Below are 15,911 nucleotides of genomic sequence, written 5' to 3' on the forward strand. Positions count from 1 at the left end.
AAGTCTATAATACCATAATGACTAGCCTCATGTCATATCTAACGAATTGCATTCAGTTTGAATGTCAAGCTGACCTTTGAGTACTGGAAAAAAGTAATTTCTTTATTAAGAAAATTCACAAATGGCATCTGACACAAGAAATTTACACACCTTCTGGAACAAGCTCAGTGCCGTTAAGGAAAAAATGAATTTAAAGACACAAAACCTAATCCAATTACTGTAGCACATGATCTGTTGAGGGCAATTTGGAAGGCCTCTTCCCTTTACCTTCATCACCATATGTATTTTCTTTATTTTTATCACTGAACCATTATTGTCTTTGATATCTCATAATGTTTTTGTCTTCAGTATTGCTAGTGGATCTTTACCTGTTTACTGAGTCACCACCAAAAAAAAATGAAGAGCTGAAATGAAGTGCATCCAAGCCTGCACAAAGACTTGTCCTGATTTCAGTGAGTCTTATATCAGACTCTACATTCAACAGTGGGCAACCTTCTGCCAATTTTCTACTTGTACATTACCTCTCCCCACTACCCTCAATGCTAACGAAATGTCTTCAGATGCTTCAGATTTTCATGTGAATTTCCCAGCATCAACTATTGGGAGATTATGCAAGGCACAGTATATTAGAAATTTAAGAAATACACTTTTACCTGTTGAGCATCAAGTATTGGAAAATATAATTCACGAGCATACTTAAAGCTATGTACAAGAGAAAGCTACGCAAGCAGTTTACAGGAAAACCACTTGTTGGAAGGAGAAATGGAGAGGTGAAGAAGGGAAGCTCTCTATCCCCAGTCCCTGTGTCTCAGCAGAAGTATTTATAGATTCACAGAACTGTGACATATTCCAGGACCTGGCTTAGCAGAGACGTAAGTGATCCCCAAAGAGGCCAGGTACAACAGCAGAGGTAAAATGCATCAAGATTAAGTTAAATTTAACTTTGTAACTGGAGCCCATAAAGATATCAAGCAACTAAAATACAACTTTATCTACTTTATTGCCTCTTCCCTGGGAAGTGGACAGTGGGAACCCGGTGATGTTCAGAAGCTCACGGTGCTGGACTACCCCAGTAACAAGGCCTGTGTTTGATTTTGATTGATTTGCCAGAGATTGGATATCAATTTCTTCTGCTCACCCAAGCTGACTAAGAAGCAACACGCTGCTGGGTGACTGAGCAGGTGCCAAGGGCTGTCATTAACAGACCTCCTGCTTGTAATTCCACTCTGGCAGAGACCACTTGAGGTGACCTTAACCTCAGCTGGGCTCTGCAATTCACCCCATGGAAAGTGTTGCCAATCTTTAACTTGCACCCCATCGTGGCTTATCAGAAGCGTGCTTGAAACTGTCAAAAAATAACTGAACTAAAATACACTTCCTTCTCAAAACTACTGAGATTCACTCCAGGTGAGGAAGAAGAAAAAAAAAATCTAAGAAAGAACTCAGTTACAATTGCTTCTCAAAGGAAGACATTGCAGGAATGTGGCAATCCTATAAACAAACTTTCAAAAGTTAACTGGTGATACTTTTGAGTCTTTACACTTATTTTGGATTATGTGTCACTGTCCTCTTCATCACTGCGTGTTAACTGCCAAGCACTGGGAGGGTCCCTCCTCCCCAGCAGTTAGGAGATGGGCTGCTGTTCTTACCTGACATTGTCATGCTTCTGGATGTAGATCTTATGAAACATCATATCTTCCTGTTTGGCATTAATGTCAGCTTTCATCTCCATGGCAACATGTCGAGGAAGTACAGAGAGCAGGAGACGCTCCTGTGGAGTCAGACAGATGAACCAATTAAAACACCTGCTGCCCAGTTAACAAACACACTTTGTTCCTTACTGGGGAGAAATGAGTCATCAGTTTGGTAAGAGATGAGTACAACCAAGTGAAACGGTCTCCATAAACCCAGCAGCTGATCCCCTAACAGGTCATATGCACTTCTGTCCCAGTCCCACAATAAGAATTCAATGATTGTACAAGAAAAATTATGATTTTTCATCTCATCTGGGCTGGGCTTGTGATTCATGGTTGCCAATTCTTGCAAATGAAGGAGCCATGCAACTCAAAAAGTGCCTTTCCACCATTCTTGGAAGGACTCTGATAAACGATACTGTCTGACCTCCCACACAGCCTCTAAACACCACCATGAAGTCCTCTTTCACATAACACCAGAGGACTGATACCCCAACACCCCTGGGCACCGGTTAAAATTCCTTCCTTTCCTATCTAGATCATCTAAGCACATTCCCCCAACAGGCACAAACCTGTTCTTAGCAGCTAGAAAGTCAAAAGGAATGCCCCAACAAAACTAGCATGAAAAGTTAGCCCAACTATACAATGTAGTACTACACTTCTACACTTAAAACTGCTCTTAGTGCCCAATTGCATTAAGATCTGTAAACTCACCTACAAGAGTGTTTTCAATATCCAGCTCTGTCATCAACAATTCACAGCTCTCCACTCTCACTTGGCACTTTTATTTACTGATAATAGCTTTAGTGTGACTTTCATAACATTATTTTGTAAGCTGTTCTGTATATAGCTTTGCATGCTAGGCAAAAATTAGTTATATGACAAAATGATGACTTTCTGGTAATTTTCCTAAAACCTCACACAAAAGCCTGTGCTTGTTACTATTCTAAATTTGGTGGCAATTTCATGCAGAAGCCATAGAATTAAAATCTGCAGGTAGTATGTGCCCCAGGGATGCATTTGTGTTATTTCAGAAATCACCTCTGAGAAATTCTGCCCAGACCTTCATCTTATTCCCACTCACACCCCTTGCAGTTCAAAAGAAGTTTTCACTATGGATGAAGAAGGTGGGAGGCATCTCCTTTGGGATCAGCTCCACTGTGGTCCAACCCTCGGGCAGTGCTTTGGAGTAGCTGAAGGATCCTAAAAGCTTGTGCCACTCTCATCTTTATCTTTCTTTACCTGCAGTGAGCACAAGGAAGAAAAGGGCCTTCCTTCCTGAAGACACAGATACAATGTGGTGTAAACAAAGGTCCCTAACCTTATCTAACAGCTCATTACCTCTCAACAACACAGGGAACAGTAGGGCTCAAAAGCAGTTCCTGACTCAGAGGAGTCAGCAATCCTGTACTAATTACTCACATCACCAAACTCTTGCTTGCCCATATTACAGTTATAGGCACATTCCTGGTTTCTAATTCCTAGTTTTCACTGAAAAATCCCCATTTCTTTCTTCCTCTGAGGAGACAAAGTAACTTTGGGGGAACGAGAAGAAGATGAATTCACTGGAAATGTGCTCAGCATGCACTGTGACATTTTATGGTCTACAGCACTGCCCATATTTCCCTTTTCCTCCTCCCTTCAATGTGTACCTTAAAAAGATTGATTCTTGCCTCCAGTCTCTGAAGAGGTAGTAATAACACAGAAGATGTGTTGGAGGGATTTCTATCTCCTCTTCTCAAAACTGCAGCAGTCTTGACAAGATACTTGTTTTTTAAGATACTCTTACCTTCACTAGTATACTGCAGGTACTAACAGTTACATACCCTTTTTTTTAAAAACAAAAAAAGATCATGAATCATGCACATTTCCTCAGGCTTCTGTCAGCTCCTTAAGTGCAAAAGCACAACACGTATATATGCTTTCCAGAGTAACTGGTGTATATGCTGTTGTCATTTGCATATTATAATAGGCATCCTTGAATGTGTGAAAGCTGCTATTTTATGTGTGATTTTACACATCCTCTAAATGATTTGAAGCTTAAAGGGAGATTCAGGGGCACCCACAGGTTTGGAATATTCCCTGTAGGCGCATGAGCGTGGAGGGATGCTTTTTTTTTACTTGCTTGCAAAACAGAGACACATTCAGGGGATTGAGTTTCTCTTATTAGTACTTCAAGAGATTTTCACATACATTTCTGGGTAAATTTTGCTTGGGAGCCACCACCCCTGCTCCTCCTGACACCACAGGCACTTAACCAGACTAAATCACCAATATTTTCAAGACACTTGAGATCTCCAGGAGATGAACTAATCACTCTGAGCTATCACAATTGGGGAGTAATATAGGCTTATCAAGTGAAACAAATACATGTACCACAACATCCCTTCTCGCGGCAACTAATTAGGAAGTTGAGCCACATTACAGAGCAGGTCATTATCTTTACTCTATTTGTTGGGAGCATCACAATCACTGAAAATGACCTCTGAAGCTAATAGGAGGAGGCTGTAACAAGTGACTTTGTAAAGCACAAGCCATGTTCAAAGACCTTCAAAACAACAAACCTGTTACATTTTATTTCAAATGGAACACAGAAATTAAAGACTCCACTAGACTACAATTTTCATTTTGCTACAATGACTAGAAAGTCCTGCAGCCCTCGCTCTAAAATCACTTAGTATGCACCAGTGAGGTGACTGGGACTGCTGTTTTACAAGTGTAACAAGGCAACATTCTGACCTGATAAAAAAAGCAAGAGCAAATTCATATATAATTCTCACTTCAAAATAAGATGCAAGTATAGTTCCACTGAATTATACATTAAACACATGCATCCCAAGGAGCACTAGTCTCTAGAACAGGCACAGATGAAAGAGTACAATGCAGATCTACTCTGTTCAAATACATACATATAGATATATGTATATATGGGCACACAGATCCTACAACAACTTGGTACTACATGGGAATTTTAACTATTTGTGTCATACTCTCCCAAGGTGACCTCACAGCACTACAAATATTTAATGCCTTATGACTATCCATTTGTCTTCAGGTTTAATAAGACTTATCTTTCACCACAAGTTAAGTGATGAAGAGATGAAAAAAAGGAGAGAACAACTTTTCAGACACAAAAGACAAGCAATGCCAGAAGTAAAACTGTGCAGTCCCAATAACCTATCTCTTACTCAAATCCTAAGTATTTGCTCACTACAGATTGTAGAGAATGCCTGTTTTTTCATCCAGAAGTATTTTATTCTGGGCAAGCAATAGTGATTCCTGTTATGGCTCTGCCATAGATTACCTCAAATACTTAAATCATAAGAAGTATCTCTTCTGCACTGGACATTCTGGATTTTTCTTTACTCTCTTGCTAATTTTGCATGCTGGTAAAGGCTTAATAAAGTAAAATACACATTCCTTTGCCCAAGATAATCTGCCCATCTTTAATAGAGAACAGTACACAGGATCATCACCAGATCTCCAGAAACAGGCAAGCAACTGTAACATCGTTGGGCTGTGCAGTTGCGTATCCCTCTACTCCTATTTGGAGACTGCCTCTCCCAGCTGAGGGCTCAGCTGCCCTTGTTTGTGTCTGCTATCACCTCAAGATTATCTCAATGCATTATGCATAGTGATTCATCTGAAATGAACCTGGAGATCAATGTCAGTGCAGGCTGTAGCAGCAAGTAATCTTATTAGGAGTCCCCAGCTGCCAGGACCCACAGTTACTGCTGGAAGTACTAGAAAGTACTTCTAAGTGACTGGCTTTGACCCATGTTTTTCTGATGTTCTGGCTTTCCTCTGTATAGCATAGTGCTTTCTGGGGAGGAAAAGAAGAAAAAGGCATAAAGCCAGGGCATTTGTCAGGGCTATTTCATTGGGTACTTCTGACACAGAAGTTTCTAAATCCAGAACAGCGCAAGCATTTGAGCCATGCTGCAAAGGCAGTCTCTCAGCAGGACGACAGAGCTGTAGTCAATCAGTAAAATGGGGTATTCTCTTGGCTCAATCCTTTCCTCCATTTCAAGGTGTGGAAGGAGGAGCGGCTGCTCGTTTCATCTTTCTGAGACCACATTCATTACAAAGGAAAAAGGATCCTTGAGCATGAATCTCATTTTCATACATATACTATCAAAATAAGGCACATGTACAGGTTATTTCACAGTAAGGGTTAAACAGCAAGTATATCAGCCGGAAGTACTTTGTGAAACACTGCCAAAAGACAAATCCATAAATGCAGGTGGGCTGAGACACGAGGGAAAATTAAGGTGTGTTGCCACAGAGATGCAAAGACACTCCAGTTGATTCATTCCTCTGACCTCTTCCTCAAACCCACAACCAAGCTCTGAGATACCTCCCAAGGGAAGAGTGGAAGCCCCGTTTCACGATTCATTTCAAATTGGACTGGGCAGACCACCACAAGAAGTACTGCAGTGCAGAAATGTGTTGGCAAGGGAATAGTCAAGCTGCCCCAAAAGGTCTTTTGTATCTAAGCTTGAGGACACAAAAGATCCGTTGCAAAAGAACCCCCGAATGAATTAGGAGAGTGGTAACATTCGGTACCCTTGACAGCTAGGCTGTATGATGGCATCAACAGGTCTTTTTAGAGCAAAACCACACCTAAGTTGGTGATGAATCTTAACTTTTTTAACAAATACAATTCACTTGAGGCCTATAAGGTATACAGAGGTGTGCAAGCAGGTGGGAACCTTTGTGAAAGGCAGGAAAAGGACCCTCTCTGGAGGTATCAAGGGACAGTATGTTTTGTGGACCAATTTTTACCTTTCACTTCTGAAACCTTCCTTAGAGCTACCTGTGGCAGTGGCTTTGCTGACAAACACATCACGCTTTGACCTTACAAAGAGCGTCAGTCTGAACCCTGTGCACTGCTTGTACATTCAACACATGGCTTCAATGATGGGTTCAAAAAAAACTATGCAGACTCTGCATACTGTGTAATTTTAATCTGCGGAACATAGACCACAGGATATGCTGAAGTCTGTGGAGAAGTCTGTCAGGGCATTGGGGAAAAAAAAACTCCCCTGAGCTCTCTTTCAAACTTTTAAAAATCCTGCCCTCTACCATCAGCCTGTTCTTGCTTGGAGTAATCAAGAAGCAAGAGGCCTGCAAATCCCATCCTACAGGAACATTTTGCATGCTAATTCTACTGTAGCAATTTCACTTTTTATTTCCCATTGTTGCTCTTACCTGCTGCTGGTTCTCCCTTTGAGAATGAAGCCTGGCTTGTATGCATTCCCTGGTCTCCTGGAAAGCCTGTCTTTGGGACACCTCTGCTGGGTAATGGGTACACACGCCTACAATGTTTGTACAGGAGAAGATGAGAACATTGGAGACCAGCTGCAACAAAAGAAAAAAAAAGAAAGAAAAAAAAATACTTGGTTACACTTTGGAAACCTGCCATCAGAAACAAAGCACCAGCCAGAACACAGGCCCTTCCACAGCTCCTTAATCCAAGCCATGCTTAAACTTCAAGCTCTTAATTCCAGTGTATTTTATCTCTCTAGTCTTTAAAATATAATATTGTCATATATGGCCCCAAATATACATTTTTAACACTATGTATTACTTCACTGGTAAAAAATACAATTCCACTGGTAGTTCTGTAATCTTGCTTTTGGTAATTCAGTATCTTGGAGCATCTGTGACAAAATATATAAAAAAATGCATCTTTGCTCTGTCAGCTAGTAAGACTCGTACAAACAGATCTGACAGAGGAACACAAATATTTCCATTTTTGTGTACCTACATATCTGGCCTGAAAACATATCAAAGAAACCATTATTTTGAAGTAGCACTTAAAATACTTAAGGGAAAATGTTGGTATGCATAAGGTTAAAGAGAAACTGAAACTGAAAAAAAATTTTTTAAACTAGTTTCGACTTAAAATTTTATGCTACTAGCTAAAAGAAAAAAGACACAAAAACATTCTATACATTTCTGTGAACATGACTCCAGAAAGAGTTGTGAAGTCTGAAGCATATTTGGAACGGACAAGCACAAAGGAAAAGCTACATAGCTCTTCTGCTTCCGCATGGGTTATATTTTGTAAGGAAGCAGTCATATAACTTTTGCTGAAAAACAGTGTCACAATCTTTCATTTCTCAGCTATTTTAAAAAAAAATAGGAAAAAAAAAAATCCATGCCCATTGCTGGCATTTGGTTCATGCAAAATGTTCAAAACGGCTTCCAATGGTATCATGTAAACATTTCCTTTGACAGAGGTCAGTCACAGTGTAACTTTTTAGGAGCTGCAGAAACTGTGCTGGATCTCCTCTTGAGGAAAGACTTATTCAAAACACCTCTCATCTCTTCTAGGGGGAAAGTCTGTCATCAGACCTGCAAGATTCTTAAAAATAGAGATCTTTGCTGTATTCCCTAATGAGTCCAAATAGACCCTTCGCCTTTAACACTTCTTTACTGCAGAATAAAAAAAAAAAGTAATTTCCAGGCAAGCCCACTCCCTGAAAATACAGGGCCAAGCTCTGAAGGGCAGGAGTGGCAGGCACTCCTCAAGCTCTTTGCTCACAGGGGGTGCTCAGGACTCCCCAAAGCAACCTGGTCACTGTGCAGGAGAGAGGAGCCACCTCCATGTTAAACATGGACCCACATCCCAAAGAGCAACAACCCGTCTGAGAAATCCCACTGGGACTACTCTAACTCTTTGACTACATCCACGCGCTCAGGACAGTAACACTAATTTTATTAACAACTCTGCCTCGAAACAGGATTTAGGCAGAAAACTTTTATCTTTCCGCTAAAATAAGCAATACCTTGTGCTACAGCCAGTTGAGGATTTCTGTCTGTGGACAGCTGCCAGTAGACAGCAACACTCTAACCCCCCAAGCTCCTGCATCAAAGTGCTGCATTTTGGGCTATGTCCCCGCAGTGGGTTCCCACACTTACGTATCACACTATACAGTACAATAACATGCAGATTATAGATAACCACTGGTGACTATCATCAATGTCAGCTATCTGTATTTGCAGATAACTGGTTTCCAAGGAGGAAACTATTCTCATCCCCTACAGATGGCTCTCTCCATCCAAAGAGCCCACATTTTGCATAGGTAGGGTTGTTGAAGGTGCAGGCCATACACGTCAACATGAAATAACTCCTGATCCTGAAGCTCACACATTCCCTTCAAAATTATATTCTGACTCAGCTCTTTCTAAGGCTGGCTGGATCCTGCCAGATCCAAGGTCCTCCATCTCTCCCCCAAGGTTCATCAGACAGCAGCCAACTTGCACACAGATCCTGCCCAGTTACCCAACCTAGCGCTGCATCCAATGGCCATTTGATGGTATTTTTTGACTGATAATGATCATTTTTAGGAATGAAAAATCCCCATCTAGTATAAAAAAACCACTAGTGCTTATTATAATGAAGAAACAGCTTAAAAAGGGACCCAAAATAGGGCTTTCCTAGGAGTTACTTTGATTCCTGCTCCATGGATGCACTGATTGCAACCCACAGCCAGTGAACACCACTTCTACGAGTTCAATACAGTTAATATGGGCTCAAAGGGGTTAACACTAAATAGCATCTTTTGCACGGCCGGATTACAGCAAGACTCCCAAATCCTCTCTACTGAAGCTATTCAGTTGTGCACCGAGTAGAAAATTCGTCAGGGCATATGAAACAGCATAAGCATGCACCATATATCTGAGATGGATAAAACTGAGAGCACAAAAGATTTTAAGGAAATATGAAGTTTTCTTTTTTAATCCCAAGACTCTGAGACTTTACTTCACAACAAAGTGTATAGTAGAAACTCAAGATAAACTCCCGAAAACAGCAACTCAACTCTTGCACAACATGTGGTTCAGATAGCAGGCAATATATCAAAAGTTAATTGAGCAGAAAAGAGGAACACAACACCTCAGTCCTGAAAACAAGCTCTCTTTCAGTATATCTCAGTGCCCACAAAAAGTCCCCCAGGTGGGGCCCACCCATGATGATACTGTTGTTGTGATGATGCCTTAAATAGCCAAACTGTACAGTTCAAGGCATGCAATTCATATTGTGCATCAATGCCAATATTGTCAAAGGGGAGTACAGAACACATCATCAGACTTGATATTATTGATAATGTTTGTGGAATACAATGCAATCCAACTTTTCAGCACTCTCTGACGTCATTTTTCACAAATCCAATGGACTTCACAGACTGATTTACAAGACAGACTCAGATGACCATGCTTCATCAAGTAGGAACAAAAACTGTATGGCAATGTAATTTTTAAGTAGCAGGGGACAGACATCCATATTTATTCTGTTAAGCAGAAGCTCATTTAATTCACAGTATGGCATCTTTGCAACACCCTGAAACATAAGGGGAGAAATCTCAGTGTAACGTTGAAAGTATCAAAGCTCTGCAGAGATTTAAAATTGAAGCTTTTACTATTTGCAGCAACACTTGTTATGTGAGCAAGAGCATTTTTTTCAATATCTGTTCACAATAATTTTCCTCACAGGTATTTTCAAATAAAATAATGCAAAAAAAAAAAGAAAAGAAAAATATTTCTAATGTAATTGATTTTTTCCACAGTCCTCTGTCTTAATAAATTAAATTTATAACCTGTTTGCCAAATGGTACTACTTGCTTATCAGCTTCCTTGCCATTTTACTATGGTAACCAGCTTCAGTCCCAGGAGGAAAGAGATGATATAGATATTAAAAAAATGATTCCCTAAGCTCCATGGCCTGAAAAGTAAAAACATATTATGGCAACTATTTCAGACAATCTGTGCTTGAAGAGCTGTTCAAGGCAATGGGAAAATATAGTTGTCTATTTTGTAGTTGATTTCCTTCCCCTGCCTAGCTAGAAATTTAGACTAAAAGGATTCCAACCCTTCTGATTTTGGAAAATAACAGTTTATGAAAGACAATTTCACTTACATGTAACTCCTAGATATGCTATTAAACCTGCCTGTGGTATTGCCATTTTTGAGTATTTCATAAACTCATATATTTACTCTTACAGCATCTGCGTGTGGCAGAGAAATGCTATTATCCTGGTGCTACCGAGGCAGTTTTTTTAAAGGTGATTTAGTACCTAAGAAAAATCTGTCTACTATGAGGGGTTTTCAAAAATCACCATGACATCTTAGTTCTACTGAAATAATAGATCACTCAACCTCAGACAACAAAACAGACCAGACAGTTTCTAGTCACTTTGATTTCATTGCACAAACGGAGCACTGCAATGCTTTTGTTGAATCTCCCACAGGAAACTGTTTTCAATACTTTTTCCCTTGGTGATTGAAGGAAAAAAAAGAGATGGAAACAGCTTAGTTCCACGTGCTCTAGGAGTTATGAAAACCTGGTATTACAAAATCAAAACTGAGAGCTAAATTTGGCCTGACACTATTGTTACAAAATTGATGTTTTGGGCATTTCAGGCCAGGCTGAGGAAGAAGTGGGATGGTGACCAGGGGAGAGCTTCCAGACCACCCCAAGAAGACAAAGTATCAGCTTGCATCAATGCTTCTCCCTGCTGTGTTTCTATTTGATTATTCTTCAAACACCAGATGCTATTCAGTATGTAACTAAGAGACAACAACATGCTTAAGAGGGATAGTGTCGAGATAAATTTTGTTAATTCCCTACCTCTGCCACAGCAAACAAGGGTGGCTACTGACACAAGAAGGTGGCCCATATTCCTTGGAATATCACTGCTCATTACAAGAATCACAGCTTCTGTTTTTTGCCAAGTTACTCGGCTTTGGTCCACTTCTCATGCAGAGGAGGCTCAGGGTTATTTCTGTTCTGAGATCACAGCACTAGGCTATTCTCTGTTAGTTTCCAACACCACTAATCAGTATTTTGTTTTTCTATTTATTTTTCATTTAAATCAAAATATTGTTCTGATATTTCATAAAGTCTCATTTTGAAAACAACTACATTTTAAGCTTTTATTGTGGAGCTGTAAAACTGTCACAAGAAGGAAAGTACACACATGGAGATTAAAAAGTCATGCAAAACAAGCTACAGCAAACAACAAACTAACTACATATCCCTTCTTTCCAGAATGTGACACTGCTCTGCCTCTGCTTTCCAGCTCTTGTGATACAGATCTAGCAGTAACTTTTTTGCTAAAGCAATTATCAATGCAACAACTAGGTTAAAAGCACATAACTGAGTTTCTAGACTACATTTCATAGTGATTGTATACTGAATTGACAAAGTGGTCCAATTATTAATTGTGGGGGCAGACACAGAAATTAGCTTTGCTTTTTGTGAGTTCCTTTTTTAAACTGTGAATAATTACTATGAAATCTTTAATACTCATCTGAAACAATGTAAGGACAAAAATATGATGGACTACAAAAGCTCTAACTATCCAAGCTATTTCTACAGCACCTATGTGTACAATCCGGAATTGCAAGTACAGATAAATTCTAAAGATAAAAAGCATAAACATTATGAAAAAATGTTGTTATAAGGTATAGCTAGTACTGGTTTTAAACACTTTCCCTGAACAGCAATTAACCCTCTATTGCCTTTTTATATACTACTACCTAATATAAAAATTGGAGTGGCTACAGAGCCAAAGGCATAATGAAAATTAAAACGAAAGACAACATCAGCTGGCTCCAAGATCAAATTACTCATGTATTTGTGCTGTATATACAACAACATCTTTTATTTCCCAGAGCTACAATTAGCAAAGTACTAAGATAGTGAAAACTTGTTGATTATGCTAGAAAGATAATTAAACAGTTAAAAGTCATATGGTCTTCTCCCAGTACTTGGCCAGTAAAGGACAGAGTAAGTACCAGTAAAGAAATTAGAAGGTTTTTATTTTAAACGTGACAAGTACTTTTACTGAGTAATTGAAATTACTGCAACAACAAAAGATTCCATCAACACACCAGTCTAAGAACAAATCTGACATTGTTACATGGTGCCTTCCCCCTGTGTTCTGTTGCCTCTGTGCAGCAACCACTCACTTTGATCTCAGGCAGAACAGAAAACCGGTTACAGCCACAATCTTCCGGAGACTTCTCTAAGTCCACTTTATGCACATGAGTAATGCTACTGAAACCAGCTCTGAAAGCTTAAATGCTTCCCTAAGTCATAGTGTAATTTAACTATCCCAGAGTAATAAAATTTGTTAGTGATGCTCTATAATACGCAGTAAATCTATTCAGTTGACATTGAGAAGAAAAAAATTTCTTTGCAGAAATACTTCTGAAACTTTTTTGCATAGTCCTCCTATTTGGGAAGCCTACAAGGAGCAAAAGCTGTCTCCTTTAATCTTTCAGCTAGATTCTACATTCAGCATAAAGTTAACTTGCTGAGAGTGAAGCAGTAGTATTTTGGCTGAAAACATGAAAAAATCTTTATGCCACTTGTGAATGTCTCTGTCCAAGAATTATAGTCAACAAAAACATGACACTGAAGGTATCTGTTCTGTGTATTTCAGTGACCATCTCACCTTTCCAGTCTAGTATATGTTCTTCTCTTAGACGTGATGCTCTGTTCTCCTAAGCGAAACACAAGCAAGTATTTTGTGCCACGTAAATTCATTCTTTCTTTAGAATAATTACCTAATTTAATTTCTAAATATATAGTTGCAGCTAGACATGAAATACTACACCCCTCATCCAGAGCAAAAAAAATCAGATTTTTCTATTTTTCAATTCTTCAAGTTGTTTCAGGGGACATCAAAATGTTTGATGCTGCTTTCTTAATATTAATGTCTGAACCTTTTTCTACACCATTTTAATTAATTTATTGATTGCTGCAATTGCAAATGTTCTGTGCATTCTTTCCCACTGATATTCTTATTATCATACAGAATGCAGTACGTACTTTGGGTTACAGATTTGAGGTTTTATTACAAATAACACTTTTAAATCCCCATTTTATTAAAGAACAAAACATTACCAACGCAGATGTAATTTTAGTAAGCATCTCAGGAGGAAACATTGCTATATTAAACTGATACATCCTACTTCCCCATGACTGTTTTATTAATATTAATTAATTAAAAAAAATAAAAATAATTTATTATTTTTTCTGCTGGGATTTCAGTGAGGTCCTATTTTCTTTGGTTACTGAGCAATAAGGTTAAGAGGAGAATATACTGTCCTGACCAGATCTTGGCGTAACCCCAGCTAAAAGAAGTATTTCTCTGTCTAAATTTTCCTGGAACTCTATCATTATCCCAGCAAAGCATCCTCTGTATGTGGCACAGCCTGGTGGGAAGAAGTGCAGCCCTTCACTAGCAGTAAAATAGTAGGGAAGGAGACTCTTGGGTCCTATTGTCCAGCCTCACTGAATCTCTGTGGCAGCCAAGTTTCTGCGCATCCTCACAGTTCACATACTCTATATGCTACAAATCAGCACTGGTTTTCATGTGAGGACTCTTGACGGTGAATCAGATGAAGCAAGCTGACAGCCCACGGCTAAGTGGGAGACACAGTCACGTGGGAAGCTGCCATGCGAGGGGAAACATCCAGTGGCCCTTGGATGCAAGAGTGAGACCCTAAAAACAGCTTAAGGGAAGGCTTCTTCCACTGAAACAGGGACATTTCCCTTTCCCTGCTTACAATTCAACCCCCGCTTTATTATTTAACGTATCACCTCTTAAGTCTTTGTAACCAGGCTGCCGCCTCCAACTCCAATGGCTTCTTATCTTAAGAGATGGTACATCAGCCAGATGCCTCTCCTCAGCACAGACAGCTGAGTACAAGCTGCAGGTTTGGCCAGTTTCAAATCTGCTGTGGCAACCTCCAGAAGAACAACATGGTAGCAATGGAGGGCTGGGATTGCCACAGCTTTCATGGGCAATACTGCACAGGGGGTTAGTCAGGGCATGTTTCACAGTCTAGCTCACTTAACCTTACCCTAGCGAAAATGCATTTGTACCATGAGTAAATTCACCCCTCTGGAAGTGGTGTTTATTTCTTATCCATAGAGGTACCTCTCTGTCAAAGACTTGAGCAATCAAATACAATCTCACTGAAATAAAAGGTCTTCAAACAGGACTTCAAACATTAGATACATCTCTCTGAGGTCACAAAAGTGGATAAAAGCTCTTAGACTTTCTGTGCATGACTCACAGCTGTCGGTGGGTTAAACATCTTCACACACAAATTATGTCAAGATAATTTTGACAACTGTACAAAATTTGCCCAGATGCATGATAGCTTAGGCAATTTAGACATTTACTTTAGTTAAGAAAATTAATCAAAGCTCTGGTATTTCAGCAAAATTAGTTGTTCTACAAATTATTATAAGTACGATTGAGTTTGAGTTGTCTTCACACCAGTCCCACCTGCCTGTGTGCTCCCTAGGCAGGAGGAACTGTTCATGTAAAAAGATAGAATAGGTGTTAATTTAAAAAGTGTTAATAGAAAACATTGTAATCAAATAGAAATTAGATTAAGAAGTCTGGTCATGTTTTCAAGATTTCCCACAATGCCTCTGAAACTAAAGGAGCTGTATTCAATGAGGAGAAAGGTCAAGAAACATGCTTGATTCATCTTTTATACCCTCCTTCCTATCTGGTGGAAGGTATGTGAGGAAAGGAAGCCAAATGCTTAGGTTTTCTGTCAGGCCCTCTTAAGATTAGTCCACTACACTGAAACATACACGAAACTTTATTTAATATACGCTAACTAACTCAACAAGCAAATACATATGCTGATTTGACCCATGATGGGAAGAGGATTTTGTTCAATTTTCTGCACTTTTTTTTCTGGTTTGGGTCAGGTTGTGCCTGGCAGTCATACTGCCTACATCATCTCAGCAGAAGAGGCCTCTGCAGCCTGTCCTGCAGGATCCCAGTCCTTCAGAGTCACCTCTGTGGCTGCCACTACCTGCCGTCTCCATCCCCCTGGCAAGGGGTGTCTGCCTTTCCCAACAGCCTACATGCTGCCAGCAAACACTCTTCACAGAGAAGTACGTTCCCAAGACCTGTGGTTACTTGCAACAGCTATGAGAAAATATATCTGTACTAAATAAGCAAAATCATGAAGATTAACATCCCTCTGCTCCCTCCCTTCCCATCACACTGTACCCTGGTCAGTGTTTCTGGGAATATTTCTGGGACTCCTGGACTCAGATACAGGCAGTGCATCACCCCTTATCTTCCATAGTCATTTAAGCACAGGCGTCACCTCCAGGTCACTGGGAAAACAAAAATATTTATCTAGTTACATGAAAGTCTTATTTATCTGGGA

The 15,911-nt window shown here is 39.7% G+C and overlaps 1 protein-coding gene across 2 annotated transcripts in view; it reads right to left on the reverse strand.

The window, feature by feature from the left end:
• Positions 1-15,911, reverse strand: part of ADCY5 (adenylate cyclase 5) — a 223,833-nt gene that overhangs the window by 86,625 nt on the left and 121,297 nt on the right. For both annotated transcript variants that reach the window (XM_056348488.1, XM_056348487.1), the window contains exons 2-3: positions 6,906-7,055; positions 1,650-1,771 (exon numbers count right to left, since the gene is read on the reverse strand). In XM_056348488.1, coding sequence (XP_056204463.1) covers positions 1,650-1,771; positions 6,906-7,055 — 272 coding nt within the window. The remainder of the gene's footprint in view (positions 1-1,649; positions 1,772-6,905; positions 7,056-15,911) is intronic.

Source organism: Falco biarmicus, chromosome 8 (assembly GCF_023638135.1).
Source record: "Falco biarmicus isolate bFalBia1 chromosome 8, bFalBia1.pri, whole genome shotgun sequence".
NCBI classification, from domain to species: domain Eukaryota; kingdom Metazoa; phylum Chordata; class Aves; order Falconiformes; family Falconidae; genus Falco; species Falco biarmicus.